The 23,375-nt window shown below is 38.7% G+C and overlaps 1 protein-coding gene across 2 annotated transcripts; it reads right to left on the reverse strand.

The window, feature by feature from the left end:
- Positions 1-173: 173 nt before the first annotated feature.
- Positions 174-21,429, reverse strand: LOC114522578 (rho guanine nucleotide exchange factor 28-like). 2 transcript variants are annotated; one of them, XM_028543308.1, is made up of 32 exons: positions 21,161-21,429; positions 20,288-20,331; positions 15,757-15,901; positions 14,984-15,274; positions 13,683-13,872; positions 13,013-13,172; positions 12,570-12,627; positions 12,406-12,492; positions 12,036-12,118; positions 11,662-11,755; positions 9,192-11,584; positions 7,710-8,615; positions 7,320-7,361; positions 7,060-7,177; positions 6,469-6,518; positions 6,333-6,383; positions 5,390-5,458; positions 5,221-5,302; positions 4,963-5,048; positions 4,781-4,829; positions 4,488-4,575; positions 4,315-4,364; positions 4,093-4,167; positions 3,935-4,008; positions 3,672-3,704; positions 3,512-3,552; positions 2,489-2,748; positions 2,336-2,382; positions 2,097-2,144; positions 1,791-1,825; positions 1,324-1,605; positions 174-912 (listed from the first exon to the last, which is right to left on the reverse strand). In XM_028543308.1, exons 1-31 carry the CDS (start codon positions 21,174-21,176, stop codon positions 1,338-1,340), a joined length of 6,033 nt encoding a protein of 2,010 aa, XP_028399109.1. In that variant the 5' UTR covers positions 21,177-21,429; the 3' UTR covers positions 174-912; positions 1,324-1,337. The 2 variants fall into 2 exon arrangements, with proteins under 2 accessions (XP_028399109.1, XP_028399108.1); XM_028543307.1 differs by having other exon boundaries at positions 12,570-12,630.
- Between the last annotated feature and the right edge of the window lie 1,946 nt (positions 21,430-23,375).

A 23,375-nucleotide genomic window follows, 5' to 3' on the forward strand; every position in this document is an offset into this window, starting at 1 on the left:
TTCTATGTTGCTTAACTAAAATATAAGCATGAGAAGTGATAATTTTTTAAAGCATTTCATCACGCGATAAAACAACTTCTATTCAACGCATTTTTAACTTTTTGTTCAAAAAAACGTGACTTGAAACTTTCAAACTACAATACACTAAGATTAGAACTAATCATTGGAAATGGTTGAAAAGAAAACAAATATCTACAGCTGTGCTTAGAATTCTCTTTACAAAATCGTCGATTGCTTTACATTAACCTAATAGTAGAAGATAATTGGTTATACGACTGCATTCACAGTCAGAGCAATGCCACAAGGTTGCCTAAATGTACAATGTGTTCTTTTATCGACTAAAAACGATTGACAAATTAATATAACTTTATAAATGCATGGGATCTTTGAAATTCTGATTAGGCAAATTTAGTCTACTTTTCCTCGTCTCTGCTAACCACTTCACAACTTTGGACATAGCAGTTTGATGGAATCTTTGAAAAAGTTGGCATATGTGAACAGCATTTAAGATTAATCTAACAGATAGAAATCTAGTAGTTAACTCTTCATGAATCTGCACGGAAACCAAAGCAAAGCCCTGAGCAAACCAGGTATCGTTTTAATTTTTTGTCCGAACTCACCAGAAACAATAAAACATGCTCAAGTTGTTATATGCAATAATTCTTCTGTCCTATTTTGTTGTGAATTGGCTCGCAGCAGGAAGTAGGTACATCAAGAACTGGACTATGCCCTGTATTATGAATAAGTATGTTTGGCAATTTAAAATACTTCTATAATAGCTAAATTTCTTTAATGAAAATAACGATTTATTAAATTTGTTCCATAGGAGTCTTAATTTCACTCTGATATGTACATTGACTGCCTTTGGGCGAAGACTGCTATACTATGCATTGTGTAGAATACTTGAGGGACCTGTGGGTATAAAACAAAGAGTTATGAGTGGCAAGTACAGCTTTAAAAGAACATCCCAAATACATAGTAAACTCTCCAAGTATGCGAATTTTGTATACTTGAAAATGCAATAGGCCTTTGGTTTGAACGAACTGCTTCTTTTTGACTATTTTAGCTAGCGAATTAATAATTATTAACTTTCAGTCTTAGATTTTAACTTTCGTAGTCGTAGCAAGATGTCTAAAATATATATATATATATATATATATATATATATATATATATATATATATATATATATATATATATTATTTCTAAAAAGTTAAAAAATATATAGCTTAATTTTGTAAAGTTACACGTCTGGTGCAAGTATTTTTATAATGACTTAATAATAATAATAATCATAATAATAACAATGAGAGATTTGCACACCTTAAGTCTTGAGATCAATTCATTACTTTCCCGTAAGAGCTTCGTAATTCCGAGAAATCTTTGAATAACTTGGCGTGTTGCTCTTGCTGCGAAACCAACTCCTGTTTCAGGCTTGAAATCTGAGTATTGAAAGTTCTTTCTAATTCGCTGTAGGCTTTTTTCTGCCGAGTCAACTCTGCTTGGTGCTCTTCTTTCATCTGGAGGTGTTTCTTGTCGTTTTGAAGTTTCTGCGAGCGAAGTTTCTTGATGTCTTCCGTCGTTGATTGCTGGCTCAGTCGTAACCTTTGGTTTGGTAAAATCAAAAAAATATAAATCTAAACCAACGCCAGTGAACATAATACATTAAACAGCAAACACACTAGCCCTGGGCCGTCGATAGACGCATAATTAATGAGGATATGCGTTATGGACACTCGTATTTTAGGCGTGAATCAGATGCAATGATAGACATTAATAGTTTTACTTACATCTCCAACTTGGTTTCCTGATTCGAAAATTCCACCTAAAGCGACGAAAGATTGGCGTAGAGCTTTTAGTAAAATATTTATAATCAACAAATGTTAAGTGTTGCCCGCAATGGTCAACATTCTCCCACCTGCGCAGGCTCATATTGTCAGCGGGTATCTTACGTAAAAATAAAACTAGTGGCTAGTGGCGAAGCTTCAGGTTCTACGTCTGAGCCGATGAAAAATTGAGCCCGCTGTACTGGGAGAAAACTAAGGAAAATGGTAGTAAATGTGCAATAAATAAATTTTAAAAGGTACATCGCTTACCAGAACCCATTGCAGAGCTTCTAACACTTCAAATGAAGAATTGCTTCCCTGTTGAAATAGAGGATAGATTTTGGTATGTTATAACGACACGAAGATTTTCTACAGGGAGCGAGGGTGTGCAAAATCCCTATTTCCAATGGCATAAAAATATTTTGTACATTATGGCGGAATGGAATGGTACCCCCCTAGAGAAATCGTCAACTCCCAATTTTCATAATACAGTATTTATTCCTACTTACCATTTCTTGCCCTTGACTTAACTCATTTCCAGACCCCACGGACTCGCCTGAACATAAAAATAAAAATGCACATTTATTTTTGTGGCTTGAGAAATACTTTTCACGTTAAATAGCAACGAAGAGCAATCGAACGAGAATAAGAACCATTCTTACTTGCTAAACTCAGACCGCTGTCTCTTCTTTGTGCGCTGCTTTCCTCGAGTTTTCCCTCGGGAATCGTCGTCGTGGCTCGTCGTGTCGTCTTTTGACTCGGTCGTCGATCGAAGCCACCGAAGGTCTCCCAACGTTTCGGCGAGCTCGGCTTCTTGTCCTGGGTTGCCGCCGCGAGCTCGGAGTCCGAGTGCGATTCGTGTATAAGTACGGTGTCAGCCGTAAGCTGTGTCGTGCGGCTGATAGCAGTGAGTAGGATGGTTCTGTTGGACAAAATTAAAACAAGTAATGTAATGCCGGTGAACTGGACACTTAATGAAGTAAATGAACTCAATGAACTCAAGAGCAATGAACTCAATACACAATGGAGGGAGAAATTGCTCATTCAACACACGTTAGATAAAATTGACACGCTTGTCTCAACAGCTCAAAGCTGATTTCGGCGGGAAACGTGAGGCGAATTACATCAACAAATATTTAACACTTATTTACTGCGAACGAAGGAAACGTTATGTTTTGTGGACCCGAGACCTGTCGATATTTCACGAGGCGAAGCCAAGCGAAATATTGATGGTCGAGGGTCCACAAAACATAATGTTTTCTGAGTTTTCGGTAAATAAGTTTTTTATTATATCCCACCTGTCAAAGAAAAACCAAACTACTAAGGTAAACAACGAAATATCTATTCATAAAAGACATAATTTCAAATGGATAAAAGTTGTTATTTCCCATGAGACAACACATCTTACTCTGCTCTGTGTTATCTCACTCCGCAGGGGGTCGCGCTGGCGACATCAAAATTTCGTCACTCTCGCGTGATTCGCTCTCGACCAATGAAACGCTACGAAAACCAAACTTTGACAAGTGGTATATAATAATACATATTAAGACTACAAACGACACATTACACATACTTAGGAGATTATTTACAAGAACATTTCAATAAATCTCACGCCATATTCCATAAAAATTCCGGTTGTTTAGGTAACCTAACTGTACCCTCAAACCTACAAATGACATTCTCACCTAGCTCTTTCGTTCGACGTAATTTTCTGATCATCTTTTGTCTAAAAGATTGATACCACATACAGTAACAGAACACTACAAATTTTCTTCAAAATATATTGAAATATCAAGAAAGGCTGGATATTCTTTAACAATTATAATCATTATAATATATACCCACCTTCCCATTTCCTTCGTTGAGCTGATATAGCTCCTGGAAAATCATGAACAAAATAGAATTACTAAGATAGAAGTATTGTAGATAATCGAATATTCCTAGTGCATATTCAACAGTCATTTTACAAGCGGGAAAGGAATCATTGAAACACAAAACTAAAAACGTTTTGCTAAATTTGTGTCGAACAACAGACATACACAAGAGAAAATGTTATTTCTATGAACAAACTACAGAAACATCGAAAAAAACACACCGCCATTTTTTACCTTCATTTCAGAAACCAGTTTATTTTTCTCTTCGACTACAACAGACAGTTCTTTGTCTTTCCCTTTCATGGTTTCTGAAACAGAATGATAAAGGAAGATTTAAATATGGCTCTAAATGGTCGATTTATCGTTGCATAAAAAAATTGCCATCGTCTCACCTAAAATTTCGTTTATTCGTTTCAAACGTTCTTCAGCTAATTTCTTCTCTTCTTCAGGAGAGTGGAATAGTTCGCCTGAAATTTTAAAAGCAATGCTTAAGTAATTTCCTAGATCTTTTTTTACGTTAAAGGTCAAGTATTTCCGCTAAAATCCTAGAGAATTATCATTCCAGTTGCATATTAGAGATCATAATAGTCTGCTTGAAGAACGTATTCTCGTACCAGTGTCTTCAGGAGCCTTGGCAATGGCATCCGTGATTGTTGAATACCACCTTAAACAAGAAAAACGAAAATTTCAAAATGGTTTCAAAATGGCTAATCCATAGATTATGTTTTGTGTTCTATTCTTCGAAAATGTCAGCTGGATTTGGTATTTTTTTCACAATATTGCTTACTGCTTCTTGTCCTTTTGGCTGCTGCAAACGAACTCGTACATATCTGGACTTTTCTTGCTTGTACTCACGAAATATATCGCACATTTGTCTACACAATAACAACAGAGGGAATTTTTGTTACAGAGGGCCAGCGCTAGAAGACTACGAGATTCGTCATTCTCGCGCGTTGTTTGCTTACGCCATCAGCCAAAACCCGTACTCGCCGAGTTTCTTGATAAATTTCGTATTCAAAAGTTATGCACGGCGCATTTAGAATATACGGGGATAAGTCAAAATAATCAATAAAAACATACCCGTCGCCACCTCTCGGACCATCAAGGTGTTCAAAGCAATGCAAGGTGACTAAAAACACAGAAAATAGACAATAAATCGTTAGAATTAACTCCAAAAATAACACCAATCCTCGTAACTACACGGATTCGCCTCGTTCACTTCTTAGTTACCAACCCCACCCCCTGTTATGATTTATGCTCACCTTTCCATCAATAGACAACAGACTGAATTTCTTGTCATTTTCCTGCAAGAACGCCACCATGCTCTCCAAAAGAACAACATGCGTTTCTAAATGGAATGGAATATATTTCTATTGGTACGTTCCTACTGCAAGGCTACAACATCATTCAGGCTCTTCTGTTGCAAGCAGCACTTCAATTAACCTCCCCCCCTCACTGCCTCCCTCCCCCGTCAGCCCCCCCCCTCACTCCCTCAAGCCAGACCTGCTTAGTACCCTCACCCGTAAGCTTTCCTCTGGCGTTCTTCCACTGCAGGATACCATCATTAACCATCTTGCTTTGATATTCAACAAAACGGCTGTTCTAAATGATGAAAGAAAAAGAACGAATGAGCGAGTTTGCAAGTTTTTAAACTCAAATACCATCTTTTTTTACGCAAACTGCAGCTACCTTGATCTTCTGCCCATTCTTTAACACGACGCTTCCCTTGTCCATTCTCATTTTGATGTCTTTCAGTCGCTGAAATGAGATCAAATATTAGAGACCTTAAAGTTGATATTAATGGCTGGCTGGCCGCATTTCATGTGAAAGTGAATGTCCTTGTTACTTTCAAGAGACCGGTTAAATTACCTACTTAAGTTGTGGTTGTAAAAAACCCCGCAAAATCGTGTACTTTCAAATTAAATTTAAAAATTTATAGACAGTTCTAGATTAACGTTCGCGGCAGTCATATTGCCAAACGTGTTACCGGTAGTTGTTCTTTTTAAAAAAACCAGTGTACCGTTTGCTAACAAGCCAGAAAAGTGTCACAAACAAGGTTTGGATATTCAATTTGCACCTAGGACAGTTCATTGTATTGATACAACGCTGAGGTGAATAAGCTATTGAAGATGCACTTTCGGTGTGAAACACAATATGAAACAATGAATAGAAACCGGTTAAGGCCCTGTTACACAGTGCAATTTTTTTGCAACTTGCAATGCAATTCTATCTTGGACAGTATTTAGGCGAAACATTTTGCAACTTGCAATGCAATTCTGTCTTGGACAGTATTTATGCGAAAAAAAATTGTTTACTCTGTCATTTACCCTGACGATGGACGCGATGTCCGAAAGCTTGGAAGTTAAAATTATTTAACTTATTGTCATTTGCCGGTGTCTCGCATAGAGTTTCAACACAAAATGCAATTCTACTTTCGGGATATGTAAATAAGTATTCAAAATTTATTCAAAATGTAAAGAGTATTCAAAATGTAAGTGTAAGAAACGTCCATGGCGAGTAAAGTTCAGTAGTTGTCAAATTCACATCTCTCAAAAGAAGAATTGCATTGCAAGTTGCAAGAAAAATTGCACCGTCTAACAGGCCCTTTAATAAGAAATGCAAAAGTTCTAACCTTTTGTTTTTGGTAATCTATGATTGCTGCATCCACTGTCTTCGTAGCATCCTATAAAAAAGCACGGGAATGGTAACTAATGACCATGAATGTGTAAAAGAAAACTCGATAAATTGTGAGCATAAGCGTTTCATACCTTAACCATTACTTGACCTGTTCGTAATCCAGCGTAGTCCGGGTGTGAAGCTAAAATTATAGTTAATTTGACACGATTCAAAACACACTATACGATTTCCTTCATATGTATCGCAATTTCCAAGCGTTAGTTGTTCGACGAGGATTTAATTTGTCCTAATACTGGTTATCACAGGACACGAGCAGATTGCAAAATATTAATTACAGCGAACAACTTTAACACGCCCCAGGCCCCTACCACACTGGCCTATCTCAAATGTGTTTACATTCTATATTTTATGCATGGTTCCATTCAGGAGCGTAGCCAGCCTGTCGATTTGTCCTGCAATGCTAATAATTTAGTTTTCACTGACTGTGAAAACAATAGATTTCTAAAGATATGAATAATTATAATAACTCGAAATTTACATAGCGGGACAAAATCGTCAGGCTGGCTACGCCACTGATTCCATTTCGTCGCAAGTGTCAAGGTGATGGATGGAAATGAGTGTTGACGTATCTCTTCATATGATTTGCAAACAGCAATCGCGCACACAGAAAAGTTTATTCAACTAAATTCTGGTGAATTTCATGCTCGGGATAACATGCTTACATTTTGTAACTTTGAGAATCGCTTCAATCAGGAGAGGATATTTCGTCATTCTCTGCGTTACCAGGGTGAAGCACTCGGGGACTGACAATCGACGGACGATTCGATGCCCTGTGCATTTCTAAAACAGCATAACAAAACTTCGAGATGGAATTCAATTTTATCATTCACAAAACAGATGCAATATTTCATGAACTATATTCCCAACCCTTCCTAAAAAACCTTTGCCCAATCCCTGCTAAAATAACACCATCTCCACTGACCTTGATGAAATTTGAAAACTTCTTGTCCGTCTTGAAAAAATGCTGTCAAAAAAAGATTTCCAAACAGTTTAGACTTAATAGACCAACACAGTCAGTTAAGATCCCCCGGAGGTATACTTATGACAATCGCTGAATGCCAAAGGTTGACGCGATAGAGCTACCTGGGTGAAACCGTAATTAAAACTGTGGGTAAACCACCTATTTGCACCGGCATCGCAAAAGCGTAGGTTCGATTTCTGCCGGAGGACCTATAGTTGACTCATTTTCCCATCAACTGTTCCAGGCTTGAATTTGAAGGGTGTATAATTCCACTCGAAATCAAGACCCTTTAAAAACCTCTAGAATTCACCTATTTTACCCATTAACCCCGGTAGCATACCTCTACCTTACCTTATACAATGCCACAGCTTCAGGATGTTTGCTGACGAACTCTCCGTACGCATCTTTCACGAGTTCCCCATTATCACCACCGAAATGTTTCATGATGACATCACCAATCTTCAGAATCGCGGCGTTCTCATCTTGACGACACCTTAAATTCCGGTAAAATCTCGCGCTTATCTCGACTAAATCATTAATTCTTGGAAAGAGTTCGTCTAGGCGATCCGTCTGAAAGCCCGCAAACTTGTTTAGACCACGGTAGAACACCTGTTGCATGATTTTCAAGGTCCTCAGATGATGTCCCTCGGTCTGGATCAGCTCCAGTATGACATCCTGTCGTTTGATATCGTTCTTGCTCATTTTCTTCAGTATTTTCTTCTCGACAGTCACGCTCCACGCCTCCGGTTCCTCGTCGAAATTCTCGAGATCCGAGTCAACGTCGAGGTCCATATCCTCGTTCGGGATTTCGACTTCATCGGGCGACTCCGCTTTCTGTTCGTCGAGATCGGCCGAGCCGACCGTCGGAGATTTCCGTAGAGGACCCGGTGAGTCTTTCGTGTACGACCGTGGTCTGCCAGGCGCGACTTGCAAGTTTGGCGCGGTTTGAGAGTGTTTTGCAAATGCTGCCGAATGTTGGCCAGTCACGAGCGTCTCAATTGTCGTCTTTCCGGCGCTTTTCGAGCCTTTACCGAGGCTTGTCATGGAAGACCGAAGTCCCTCTCTCTTGAAAGTCGGAGTACGGCCGGGCTTTTTCGGCTGTTTTGGGTTTTTCGGGTAAAAGAAGTTGCTCCATCGTCGGTTTCCCTGTTTTTCTTCTTCACGGTCAGTGATTACCTGCGAGATGGAGATCTGCTCGAGTTGTTCGTTACTGGCGTATTTCGATGCCTGCTCGAATTTTTTTACGCGACTTAGAACCTAAACGCAATTATGTAATGATTTTAGTAAGCATTAAGAGGCAAACTAAACTAATCGAACAAAGTCAAAGCCATTGAACTATAAATAAACTGGACACCTAACTAATCAAGATTTTTGCCGCCAAGATGGAGAACTATATACGTCATATTGCGTAAGCATAATTGTTCAAATCACCCGTTCAAAAATGTAGTTTAATTTTCGTTGGAAAAACGTTTTCTGGTTATAATATTTGTTTTATTCACAAGCTGTCGACTTTCCGAATCTGGCCCAAAGCTTTCACACTTTAACTCGTTTTGAAATGCACTGTCAGTGAATATAACTTACTGAAACAAGGGAAGGAATTTCGTTTTGAACTTATCGGCCAACTTGTTTACATTTTTCAGGCTTAGCTAATCGGAATGTCTAAGTTTTTAATACTTCATGTAGAATCCTAAATAGCGTATCCTTTTAACAGAAGTAAAAACTTATACATCCAATTTGGGTGGTTGAAAATGTAAACAAACTTGCTCATTGGTCAACAATTCCTCTTCTTTTTTAAAGGTTTTTTGGAAATAAAAATGTTAATTGATTCCATACCGTGTGGTCTTCACGAATTCGCCTCCGTTCCTCCTCCGAATCGTTGCCATCGTCTTTGGCTATTTCTGGCTCGACTTCCTTGAATGTTCTCAGGTCACCGAAGGATTTCGCTTTCCGCGAACTGTTCAACGGGCTCATGTCGTTCTCTCGCTTGCTCGCGTTCATGTCAAGTTCGACATCCTGCAATGACGTCACAGATATGTCACTTCCGGTCCGCTTCACCGGAGCCTTGACTGACAAGAGCACAGCCGATCTCTGTCGAAACTCTTCGTTGGAAAAAGAATTCCTAGGCGATCGTTCTTCCACCATAGGACTGATGGACTGGGGTTTCTCATCAAATTGGATGTGCTTCCCTGGGTCCGAGTCCTCGCCCGATTCCACGTCATCCGTTGCCTGGACACGGAAGAGTTCTTTGTTGCGCTCGGTATTCTGACCAGGTAAACAGAAATCTTTTACTTCGCATTCGATATCATTTAGATCTTTGAATTGGATTTTTGGATCTTCGCAGTCCTCCGCAGCAGTCTCGGTGAAATTCGTCTGGTCGTCGGTTTCTCCCGGGTAATCTTCGCACCGCTCCGAGTCTCCAAAACGGCCTTCTGGCGGGGTTTCAGATTTCGTCGCAACACAATCATCGGACTCAGCCAAAGGTAATGATTCTTCTTGAAGATCTTGAAGATGGTCTTCTTTTGGTGAATTTTCGACTATTTCTGGTGAATCGGAAGTTTCTTCGTTCGAAACTGTTTCTTCGTTCGAAAGTGTTTCTTTATCAAGTAAATCTGGAGTAGAATTCTCCGATGCAATATTTTCGTCAGGAAATCGATGTCCTACAATACCCTCCTGCTCGGCAAAGGCTGGAGCGACGCTTTGATCGGCAAGGTCATTTTGAAAGCCATCATCCATATTTGATTTGACGTCATGTTCTTCATTCAGTTCGTTTGGTGTCGACACCAGGTCCTTGCTAGATTCATCTTCTTGACTCGCTTCATCAGCTACACCTTCTTCAATGTTATTACGAACGTCGTCATTTTCTGCATTTGGATCAATAACATTCTCCTTGGACTTCATTTCGACATCTTGCTGGTCATCAATATCTTGCTGATCATCAATATCTTGCTGGTCATCACAAGAACGCGGATGACCCTCCTTATTATCACTAGTTGACTGATTGTTTATGTCTCCAGATTCGTTTCCGATTTCTTCACATTCGGGCTCCACGTCTCCACATTCGCACTCAGATAACGTGTCGTTGCCCTTACATTCCTGTTCGTGATCAAAATTTTTATGTTCGTGCTCTGTATCGTTTTCCTCCACATAACCCAAATCGCTATTTTCAATATTACTGCCCGCAGTAATTGCTACATCCTCACTACCATTCTGGCCTACATCTTCTTTCATTTTGATCTCCTCATATTCATTAATGTCCCTACTATCGACTACTTTTTCCCCCTCGTCTACACCGTGTTTTTCGGCTTCGTTATTTTCCGAGGTTTCTAGCTGAGCCTCGATATCATCTAAGTCTTCGATGCCGTCATCTCCCGAGATGCCAACATCATTCGTTATTTCGTGTTCTTCGATATCCTTGGCACTTTCACTTATTTCACCCTCATTACCCTCTGAAGCTGCTGCACCCTCATTGCTCTCTGAAGCTGCTGCACCCTCATTACCCTCTGAATCTGCTGCACGTTCTGACCCCGGGATCTCTTCACAGCCATTGATATCCTTGTCTTTCTCATCTTTCTCATCATCAACACCTTCATTATCCCCATGTGTACACTCGTGTCCACAATCGTCCCCATGTTCAGATTCCACATCACTCCCGACACTTTCCTTGTCGACGCTGCCATCGCTTATGGACGAAACAAAACTCTCTGTGCGACTCTCTTTCTCAGTGAGAGATGCCATCGTCTGTAGGAGACCTTCCCTAGAGTTTGCGGCAGACGTTGCTGACGCTAGCGATTCGTCATCGCTGACGTCAGCAAGCGCCTTCGCGAAATCTTCCAGGCTGTTACTCCGTTTGAACAGGGTATCATTCTCCGCTGAGGCAACATCCGCTGCTCCGCCGTACCACGTCCGCGGGCGATCCTTCCGCCCAGTGTTTGGTCTTTTCGCGACTTCGGAGTATTTCAAGGAAATTGGAGCGGGGGATACGGGCTGGTGGTTACACGAAGGGGTACTGCTCGCAGGGGTCATGAACGGTTCCATGGGGAAGGTATCTTCGCTGGATGGAGAGGTGACGGTGGGCGAGGCGAGGTCGATGAGGTTACCGACCGGGGGTGAATCCGGTGGCGTGAAGAACACGGGTTCTAAAGCGGTGGGGTCTGTAGGTTCAACTGGGTTTGTGGGCGTACGTTCTGATGTATTCGACTCCGGGCGAGATTTTAGAGTAAGAAGATCTGTATCAAAACATTGAATATCAGGTTAAACTGCTTAGAGCTGTTTCGCTTCTACGTGTTCAGGCAATTGTACTGACCTTTAGCGCCTCGTTTTCGTCGCTCAACTGACGCAGGACACGACAATCTTCGCGAATGAGCAGGGCGCCGATTCCGTTCAGCAATCATCGTAATCTTTAAAATAAAATGCAAAGACACATCATTACACGAATGGTTTGGGCGACAGAGTTTGGTTCACGCGAAATCAGGAGCAGTGAACAAGAAAGCAACTTGAACGGTAATTCAAAGAGAAATCGAGGGCGAATGCCTTTTAGTTTTTCTGACTTGAGAAGAAATACCAAACGCTAAACGCTGCGATGCATGTTTATCACGAGTGTTAACGTTCCAGTTGTATTAGAGTTCATCGTGCTGGCCAGGATTAACTATAAAAACTATGGCAAAATATACCACTCACTTCTTTCAAGGCTTCCTCGGCTTTCTGCGAACGTAGGTTACAGACCCCTTCTGTAATCTCTCTTAAGCGAATCAGATTTTCATCTAAGACAAAATGATGTGATTTAGCGCGTCGCTTTGAAACCTTGAACTGCTAGAGTTAAACCGATTGTAACTAGACTCAGGAGGGGCCAAGGCCGCAGGATAAGGATTTTTTCAACCTTTGCAACCTTGGTCTTATTCTTGTTTTCCAAAGCAATATCATTCTGTAAATGAAACTGCACTGAATTGACCCGTCTATAAACTGAACAGGTATTGGACTATGCTGAACTGTGGTGCTGCGTTCGTGATGAACTGAACTGCATAGAAATTGACTGAAAGACAAAACAAACCTAGGAATGGCCGTTTCTTGCTATTTTGTTCATCATTTTCACGCGTTTTGCTCAGTTCCATTTCCAAATCGTCAATGTAGTTTTCGTCTATAAGAGAATGAGAAAATATGTAAAATGTTGCAAGCTGAATTAAAGCCAAATATTAAACCGTAAAAACACTTTACCTGGATGAAACGATTGTATTTCCACTGGCCACGAATGTCTGTTTACCGGCGTGTTCGACTGCTGCAAAAAGATAAGGGTGTTAGAGTTATCGCATATTCTAAATAAGGTCGAACATAACATGAAATAGAGTTTTCAAAAAAAACATTTTAAATATGGTACGTCAGACGACATGTTATTAAGGAGCTTTAGCAGTGACTACGAGTTCGGGAACGAAATTCGTTATTTTCGCACCAAAACTCGATGGTTTTTTGCTGACGCCATGATGACGTTTCAAAACGCCCTCTGACGTCTGATGACGTAAGCAAACAACGCCGAATTTTGCGCCAAATAGCGGATTTCACACTTGCAGTCACTGCTGGAGATAATTTTCACAGGCAGATCTAAAATCCTGAGGCAAGAGCGTTTCAAAAGTCATTTGGCGTTTTATCACGTGTGCACCTACCTTGGATTTGAGTTTGTTTAGTTCTCTTAGGAATTGAATATCATCTTGAATGCTGTGATTTTTGAGATTAGTGATTGTCGTCATTCCATTATCGTTATTTCTTTTCACTTTACGCTTGCAATTATCTTTGAAAGTTCCGCTCTTCCGCTGTTCCGCATTTCTAAATGATTCAAAAACCGGGGGTGGATTAAATAGAGGTGTAGACCAGCACGAAGAGCACCCCCCATCCGCTGCATCTCACAGGCGATGCAGGAAGGGTTCTAAGAGTTTTATATCAAATCCAAGTGATGAATTTGATATGACAATGGTAAAATGCTTCAAATTAGGAATATTTTTAAAAAATTAAAATTAATAAAAAATTTGTTATTGCGGAAAATGCAGTCTCGCGATTTTTGAAAATTTCCTCCATTTTTATATTGCGTGCTGAAACTGTTGTTACTCTCAATCTAAAATCGCAAGAGTTTCCGGGCGAAGTAAAAAGCGAAAAAAATTCCCAGGCCAAAAATTGCAATTTTGATAATGCTTTTCCGGGAGTAAAATTTGTTTTGCCAAGATATATAATTTGTCGATGATACAAATTACTAGCTTTGACCAAACATAAACAGTATTTTGGGCAAGTGATTTTTATTATAGTTAGAGAATGGTTTCTCTGGAACCTATCCATTGTTACCTCTCAGTGTCCAAAAGCTCCACTATGTCCAGTCTCCCGCTCTCTCGCGCGACGTCCCGCGGTAGCAGACCAGACTTGTTCCAAGTCGACAAAGCTTGTTTAGCTCCGGGCAGGTTGAGAAAGACATTCATGAGTTCCTTAAGGCCGTGGTGGGCGGCGAAATGAAGTAGGGTTTCTTGACATTCGTTTTCTAGTTAAAGCGAAAATATATATTTTGTATCATATAATATGCAGTTTTTATTGGCAAATCCGCCAGATTGTTAGAAAAGCGATACTAACACATGTGCGATTATTCATGATAATATAACACATGCGATTATCGTGTTTGATCCAACAATCAGGAATCAGGTATACGTGCCCTGGGGGATAAAAAAACTTTAAAAAAAAAACAGTTTAAAAAATTAAACTATCTTATTTCTCGTGTTGAGAATAGTATCTCACTCGTTCGCAGCGCTATATAATTCAATTCTCAAATGTAATCCGGACGTTTGGCTGAAAACAATTTGTGGCAAATCGTTATATTCGATATTGATGACGTAGCAACGTGGAACTTAGATTGAGCAAATCTGAAAAATCTAAATGGGAAATGTAGTAAAACGTGGAAAGCTAAGCCTAACAAATGCTTGTATATATTTGCCGTTGGTCTTACAACACACTGGATGTAGCTACTATACTTATCAAAACTGTAATGTAAAGGCTGTTTTCCACTTACGCGTTTTTCATACGCACGTACACGCACGTAAAAATCTAAATCCTTATACATGTTACCTTTGAAAAATCTAAGTGAATAAATCGAAGGAACTTAGTTTCCTGCTTATTTTAGTGTACATTAGTTGACCTAGATGTTAAATAATAAATGGTTAAAAGCATTTTAAATTTTCCGTACGTGTACGTGCGTATAAAAAACAGCCTTTAATAGGATTTCCGGCGGAGACCATATTGAAACCTTTTTAAGTAACAAAGTGCTAGGGTTCGACATTTCATGATGCATTTTTGTGTAAAGATCCACTCAAGGCCGTAACTACAAGCTCAATTAGGGTAGGGCGGGGGAGTTTGCATATTCATACATTCATGTTTACAAAGCGTAGGAACAATTACTTTCAATAAAAATGAGTCTGGAAAAGAACGAAAAACTGAATATCCCACCACCCCAATTAAACTTCGGCCCTGGATATCGCTCTCGGTCTAAGATGTCGAATTTAGCTCTTCTCACTTGGGTCAAAATATTTCTATAGCATAGGAATCATCCTTTAGGTCAATCAAAAGGCTAACTGATACGATACGACACAAAATCGACGCACCTTTTTGCAATATATCGCCAACGAGCGTCCATTCGATGGGTAATTCCAGTTGTGCAAAAGCCTGAGCTAGCCTCTTATCCCAGAGTTCCAAGTGATCTTTGCCCGAGCACACGGACCACACCGCGTCGAGCTTCTCCGCGACCTCGCAATCCGTGACACTTAGGGCTAGAAATCTGGCGATGGCATGCTCCATTTGCGTGATGTAGGTGAACTTGAGATGGGTCAAAATGTTCACGTTGTTATCTTCGCACATAAATACCTTTACCGCCACATCCTCGGCAGTATCGTGTTCTAAAATTAATGTAAATTATATTATAACGTGAAACTATTACGGGATAGAATAGGGGGAAAGGACTGTTCGACTCAGAGCGACTTTTGCGAGTCGGTTCTGCTTATAACAAATGAGGACTGGATGATTTGAAAATTAACCTTAATTCTTAAATTTAATCGCTTTTATGGGCTTCATTTCTTATTCATTTATAGAAAGTTTTCGCGAACGAAAATGTGCAGTCACTACGGGTATACGACTACGAGTACAAGATTTGTCATTCTCCCGTGTTTCTTGCTTACGCCATCAGCAAAAAACTCGTAATCGTCGCCCTTTCGAGTGCGAGTTTGTTGATTAATCATATCTCGTAGTCAAAACTTAAAGACTACGAGTTTCGTCAGATGGCGTAGGCAAACAACTTCGAGTTTGGCGCGAAAATGATGAATTTCGCGCTCGCAATCACAGCTAAAATCTAAAGCTCTCTTCAAGATGTTATAAGACGAACCTGGTATGACAACGTGAAGCGTGTATGGATTTACAACGTCTGCAATGGCGACATGATACTTTTTAGTTCCCTCAAACACCACGACATAATCGATATTTGACACCTGTAGCTCTTTAGGACTTGCAATCAACATCCCCTGATTGCCCTGGAGAGGAGGTGAAAATAGCACGCACGTTTGAAAGCTATCAAAATTACACGGGGGTTGGGCAGGAGCAGGGGAGGGTATAGTATACGATATTCCTGATAACCTTGCCTTTCAGGTTTTCTGAATTTTTAGCTGAACGTATAAAAGCAAAAGCTATTAAAAACTCCATTTAGTATAGAAATTCTAAGACTTATCCTATAAGACAGCTCAAGAGAGAATGTTTAAAAGACTGGCTAAAATTTACTGGGTTTTAGCCCGAAGATCGGTTGCATTTCGACATTGCCTTCAGTTTGATCACGATTAATAGAATATACATGGTTTGGAGACCACATACAACTACAATACAACTCATTTACTATGTTGAGGTAGATTTATGATTGAGGTAGAAAGGTCTCATCACATGTCTATTGTATTTTGCACAGATAAACCAATAGCAATATTATATTTAACATATTTTTCAAGTCAAGGTTGAGGAGCTTAGCAAGACGAATGCCATTGGTAAATTTGGCTAAAATACAATACACGTGACGAAAAAGGAGCCATTTTTTGCATAAACCTGGAAAATAACATAGTTAATAAGTTGTATTGTACTTTTATTTAGTCCCCAAACCATGTATATTCTATTAACTGCGGTTTGATGTACTGTATGACTTTCGTGGTTGGGTATTCAGCCCGGAACTAGGAAATGAAACTGGCTTGGAAAACTGCCAGGGAAAATATGGAGGTGTTTAACTGTTTATCACCAATTATCGTTCCAGTTGTATTAGATAGAGTTCACTGGCAACAACTTTGAAATATGACTGAAGTGATTAACTATGTAACAAAGACGTAACAATGGTTTCAGCAAGAGTCGAAGCGGCATAAAAGAAATAGATATCGTTCCCATATTATCAGCTCAATTCTATTTACAATAGTTATACGAGTTCAAATTTACCCACACATAATTTGTAAATAACGCATCTTCCTAACAATACGACCTGCATGAGATCAATTAAAATGTCCATATATAAATTTGAAAAGGGAAAAGGGAAAAGCTTGTTTTGGTTATGAAATCGCAATTATAATTAATCCATCAGCTTAACTTGTCACAAAGCTAGTTTCGACTACGTTTAGAAAGGGAAACCAGCTCGTAGCCGCTGCTGTTTGAAATATTTTGTTTAATAGCTTGAAAGGTTTCACGAAATGCAACCGTTTACATAATTTTTCAACTACATTTTTCCATAAGTTCTGTAGTGAAGTTAAATTCACATTTCGACTTCCTTTGCATATTTTTTACGAGGCGTGACGCCTAGTAATGATAAGTGACATACAGCAGTGTAATTAAAATCAATTATGCTTTAGAATTTAGAATCACGAGTAAAGTTGAAGTCTTCCTGTTTTTCAGGCTGTCGTGTATGCATGGAAGTCGTTTGGACACCAACGGTAGTCAAGTATTCCTGTCACACACATAAAAAAAGCTTAGATAAGCGAGAGCTATAAATAAGTTAATCCCTTTCATTGATTTATCGAGCAATTTGACGCATCACTGACCGGCTATTACAGCCTCTGGGTTAATTTATAAACCGTTTGTTTAGTTAGAATTTCCTGGACTTGCTGTCGCCATATTTAATAATAATAAAATTCGATGCAAATGACTTCGAGAAGAAATCACGCTATGCTTTGCATTGCAGACGCTTCAATATCCATACGATTTTAGGAAAAATCATTACTCGAAAATAGGCTACATATGCATATAGTATTTTATACTTTCAGCCTTAAATATTGCTAAAATATATTGGCATTAGGCTTGAGATACATAATTTAGCTTAGTTTCCGCAGTTTGGTTTAAAAAATTAAATCCTCGGTTCGTTATAAAAAATAACACATTAGGTGTCCACTAGATTTATTATTTTCATCGAAATATCATGAATTCCACAACCTAAAACGCATGCTTTAAAAATTTTCAAACACCGTAAAAACGAATTCCACCAAAGGCAAAGTTACTCTGCAACTGTACTGTACTCTGTAAAGACTCTATGTTTAAATGTCAACGTTTTAAATACACCACAAGGCATAAAAACAATCAATTCATGTAATTGGAAACCAGGAATTAAAAAAAAACAAGCACATTTTTATATACTGTTCAATATTTTAGGAAGTTTTCCTCAGTCTCAGAGAATACATTCTATTCTTCTTCAAGAGTACTTAACCTTTCATTGTAATCGGCATTGCTGTCCACGCTGACATTGCCAACAGTTCAATATCCGAATGATTTTTAATGCATTGCCATTGTGGATGTTTCGCAGACGTTAAATGGATTGCTTATTATTGGAATGACAAGCGTTGAAACCTTTGGGCCTATCAAGTAGCTTTAGAACGGCCTTTTGAATGCGGCCTGCAGAGAGAATGTGACTTGCAAATTAAGTAAACAAACACGCAGATGGTATAGTCTAGGTGTAATATCGCTATCCAAAACAAAGATAAATTTAGACTGACATTCGAAATATTTTGGCTATACTTTTGTATATATTGCCTTGTGAGAGATGGATATTAAAAACAGCCATGATTCAGCCAAATGTTTTTAAAATATGGGAAGATGCATTGGAAAAAACTTGAAGTTCTGTGCACTGAACAACACTCCAAACATTATATACTTCAAACTGCCCATGTTTGCTGAGAATTTGAGAATGAATTTCATCCTACATAGCAGATGTGTTTCTTGTTTCATTAAAGCATGCATATATTTTTTTCTTCCCATATCTTTTACATCCATAACAAGCACAAATTGTTACAACAGATTTGAACCAACAGATCTGAACAATCCAACCTGAATTAAGCTGTCTGAATCCCGTTGTGAACTACAATCTTCCTGAATTAACAAATAAACCCAACTCTCACAAAACTAAACATTTTGCCATTGCACGAATGAATTCAAGTTAGTACCTATATACCATTATTTGCACTGCACCAAAAAACCCACTGTACACTGTAACTAATTAGTTTGTATAGGTTTTTATATAACCAAGTATTGACCAAGCTTAACTTGACGATTTAGATGTTGTATTTAACCAATGTTATTGAGCAGTATGTACCAAAATAGAGCAAAGTGTAAACAGAGATTTACGCAATAAATACTAGGATTGAATATTGAAATGAGACTAAGAGCAATCTAGAACATTTGTCAAATACCTCATTAGCACTGGCAATTATACCATTTAAAAATCATAAAAAAAATTGTTTGTGCTCATGCCAAGTACACTTAGTGGTGCAAAGCTTTTGGTCAGTTAGTTAACCCAAACTGTCATCTGTGTGACACCTTGTGAGTTGTACTGATAAAGATTCTGGCAAACAGAAGAAAATCTTGGCAATAATCAATGTGTTCACAAACAAATATTTATATTGCTTTTAATATCATCATGTGAAACTACAAAAACTGATAGCCACATAATTATCAGCTCTCTATTCAATGCCTACCAGATTAGCTACGACCACCATTAGGTATTTTAAAACAAGTATGTGTCACATGCTACACCACTTGACCCCAAATTGATGTTGTACCTGTCGAGGTGGGCTGTTGACAGTTTGGTACAAGCAAATACTTTGTATTAGAGTTTGTTGTGTATGATGAGTTTAATCTAGAGCCCACATTGTGCATGATCAGCTGTACTCAGACTGCCCTAGTACTAAATGCATGCAATTTGGGTCTTATTTACATGCCAATCCACCTCTTTTAAACATGGTGAATCTAGCAAAGCAAAAATAATAAACAAATCAAGCAGAAAATTGTGTCTAACTTCCTCAAATAATGTTGCATCAAAGCTATCAGATTTATCTGTAAATGTTAAATTACTGCCTAGCATTGCAATGCAAAATTTTACATTGCGAAACCTTGAAGTATATACCAATATCATCATGGGAGAAAATTATATTCCCAGCACTTAAAAATAAAGTGATTTATTTCACACAATATATTTTGTATGTACAGGGAATGGTTAGCATAACCAATATCACTTTCAAATAAATTAAAAGTGCATAGCTAAAAATGTCAAAGGCAGTTGAGCTGTCCTTGAAATTCCATCCCACATGTAATTTTGCAAAGTGCAAATTACAGAGAGATTACTTCCTTTTTTATCACAAAACACTACAAGTCTAACTACTAATACCCTTATCACATGTATTTTTAACCCCCATGCCATATGCTCTAAATATAAGTGACATCTCCAGGCGCATTGGTTAAATAACTTTATAAAAAGACGAGGCGTTTTCAGGAATTCTGTAAAAGGTGATCTTATCGACATTACACAGACACCTATTAAATTATCGATAAATTCTGTGATCATTTATTCAGTACAGAGGTGGCTTTTCCTACATACATAGGTACCGTAATTTTTAAACCGCAAAACTCACATAGGTCGGTGCTTTCTGCGGTGTAAGAGCTGATTTCCACGAGACTAAAATAGACAAAAATGTTTGTTATTCAAAACATATTTCGATCGCTGCACGTACACTTTATGTAAATAATTGTAAACCATCGCGGTGGCGAACAAGCCATCGGTAACAGACAAAACATAATTATTGCAGTACGAGTGTTTGGCGTGAGGAAGGTCGATTTTTAATAGATCTTTAGATGCCAGGACAAAGAATAAATTCTCGTAAATTAACTGCCTCGCAGGGGTGAAATAGAGCTGTCGCTAGCGGTGCTAAAACGAAACAAAAAAACCTCCTCCTACACCGGGGCCCTTGTATTTTAAACAACATTTCACAAACATACTGCACTTGCCGAAAAGCATGCTCGAACTAGGCTTTATTTCGGACCGTTTATTGATTGAATTATCTAGAAATTTGTTAAGATATCGTAATAGAGAAAGAATCGCCATCCTCTCACAGACAATTCGAGAGTTCAAGCGATAATACTCTAGTTACACAAGTCATCTTTGCGAGCAAAATTCCAAAAAAATTCACATATTTTACAGGTATATATTACCCCATGATTTCCCTACAATAAATAACATTGTGTCTTCCAAGGCAATTATAATATCGATTAACTGTCAATTCGTGAAATATCACCGAGAACTTTGGACATTTAAATTGGAATTTACACAAGGATCGACGAGCCGTCTCCCTCGTCGTTACAAAACGGTGTTTCATTTCCTGACCGCTTGCGATCTTCTCGATTCGCTATTCAGCGAGTTCAAATCCGATCACAAACGGTCTGGTTTCTCGTCAAATCCGTTTCTTAAGATAGACAAAGGAAAGTATAAAGGGAGAAATTCCTGTTACCTTGCGATTTGGCCATATTTTATTTGTCAGATCGAATGTTTATGGTTGATAAATTGATGTAACAATACGACGATTTTGCCACAAAATTCGAAGAAAATGTAAAGCTAGCTCTTCCAAATCATCCATAAACGCGTTCCGTTATCGATTCATTCGAGAGCCGTTTAAAATATCCTTTTTAAAGCCATTTTCGAATGAATTTTTCCAATTTATATACATCATCAAATATCTCTTCGGTTGCCCTTTACCACCGGCATTGCTTCGGCTAGAGTCGTGTTATCGTCGTCCAATGTCGTGAAACGACGTCGAATCCCACGTGACTACGAGTAGGCGCAATTTACGCCAAATAGACGCGCTGACGCGCGCTGAACCTGTTCGCGTCACGTCACGTAAAAACACAAGCCACGCAAAGGTGAACAGCTGTTAAGTATGTAGTGTTGTCATTTTGCCAAGTATCATTGCATGGAGGTTTAGCTTTTGCAAAAATTGGGAAAGCCAAAACTTTCGCATTATTTTGAATGCCTAATTGCCCGTGTAATACTAAATGATCCCTCCTTTTACAAGTTTACGCACCTATGGGTTTAGTGTGGCAAAAAATTCAAATTTAAACAGAATCTTCAAATTCAGGCCTTTAGATATTAGGTTAATGTGGGCTGATGTTGAAATGCAATGTCTTAGCAGTATGGAACCGAATTCTATGCGTGGAAGGTTAGCGCCAGTAAAGTGGATTATACGCAGATTAACCTAACTATGGCGCAACGTTGAGCCAATGAAAATTACATGCATGTGATTCCATTGTGCTTACGCGTCCGTATTATAAGACGTCACACATTCAAATTATTGCGAATGGTTAATAATAGCATAATTTCTAATGCCCGGTTTCCATTTAGTCAAAGTTGTCGTGAACACGTCAAGTGACTGATGTAAAAGAATATTTCTACCCGTATGCGCTAAATTCATAAACAATGAATGATTTAAAAATAAAGACAAATGTACATCCGGACTATCTTTCATCGGTGAAAATGACATGTTCATAAAAATTACGACAAAAATGGAAACCAGGCTTCACGATCTCATAGGTATAACCTTGGAATAATGGGATATACAACGCTTGATACAGCCTGTACACGAAGCATAATTTCATAAACCAATTTCATTTCGTTTCCGCAACTAAAGTATTTTTTTTTCATTATCCATTTTTTTTTCCTCAAGTGCGGTTGAGGTACGGTCTCGTCGTCTTCCTCTCAAATATCGCAATGATAGACGATGGCTATTGTTGGTAACTGACGAATGAAGTGCTTAGTGTAATATTTTGAATACATTTTTTTCGCGCATGGAGAAACGTCGCGAAAAACGTCGCAACTATTGACAGCTAACTGGACAGCCAGCTGTAATCTAAATTTGCATATAATGTAGTCTGATAGCCGTGAAACTGCATATTTTGGTTATTAAATGTGGTGAAATATCGAAAATCTGCCCAGCAAAATTCGGTTTATAGTACGTGAGTAACAATAACATTTGAATTGTACATCCTGAACCAAAAAATGGTTCAATTTCTCCCGCGCGTAATTTCAAATAAATACAAAATTACGCCGGGCCGCGGGAGTCGGGACTTGACGGGGCTATAGTTTTCACCCTTTTCAACATTTTGCAACCAAACTTTGCAGTTTTACCAATTCAAAGATGCTCTTTCCAGAGTCGGTGTTAGGTTTTGTTTGTACTTGTTGGGTCACACGTCAGACTTCATCTAGAACCATCTATTGTTCAAGATTTCTTCCACGTATGACACATGTCGCTATAGTTACTATTGTTGAAGGATAGCCGAGTGTCGTATTACCCAGGCAGATTATTGTTAACCAATCGTGCGAATCGCCCAAAATTATATCGTATAGCCAAGCTGCAGCACCAAATTTGTGGGGAAAGAACTTTCTAGTTCAGTGTCATGGTAACATTAAAAAGGATGTATATTTAAAACTCGAGTGAATAATATACCGTATTACCGTATATAGTTTCAAATTCAACACTGTTTATAATCATAGACATACAAATATAGGAAATATATTTAGTAATACCGTAAATATTAACAATTAACAAGTAAAAATCGACAATGAATCGATAAAAACAAAAGTTACTTACGCGTTTATTACAAAATGTATTCGGCGAGTTCTTCTGCTCTTCCAAGAGGTTCAGTATGTAGACACGTACTGGTTGAGAGTTC

This window comes from Dendronephthya gigantea, unplaced genomic scaffold, assembly GCF_004324835.1.
Source record: "Dendronephthya gigantea isolate DGI-Jeju-01 unplaced genomic scaffold, DenGig_1.0 000023F, whole genome shotgun sequence".
In the NCBI taxonomy this organism is placed as follows: Eukaryota; Metazoa; Cnidaria; class Anthozoa; order Malacalcyonacea; family Nephtheidae; genus Dendronephthya; species Dendronephthya gigantea.

Bases quoted from the DNA above. Each gene is read 5' to 3' on its own strand.
- LOC114522578 (XM_028543307.1), bottom strand. The intron at 11,756-12,035 runs GTGAGTGGTATA...TTTATTTTAAAG, and splicing joins CCGAGGAAGCCTTGAAAGAA to ATTACGATGATTGCTGAACG. The intron at 2,383-2,488 runs GTAAGAATGGTT...TTTTATGTTCAG, and splicing joins CAGCGGTCTGAGTTTAGCAA to GCGAGTCCGTGGGGTCTGGA.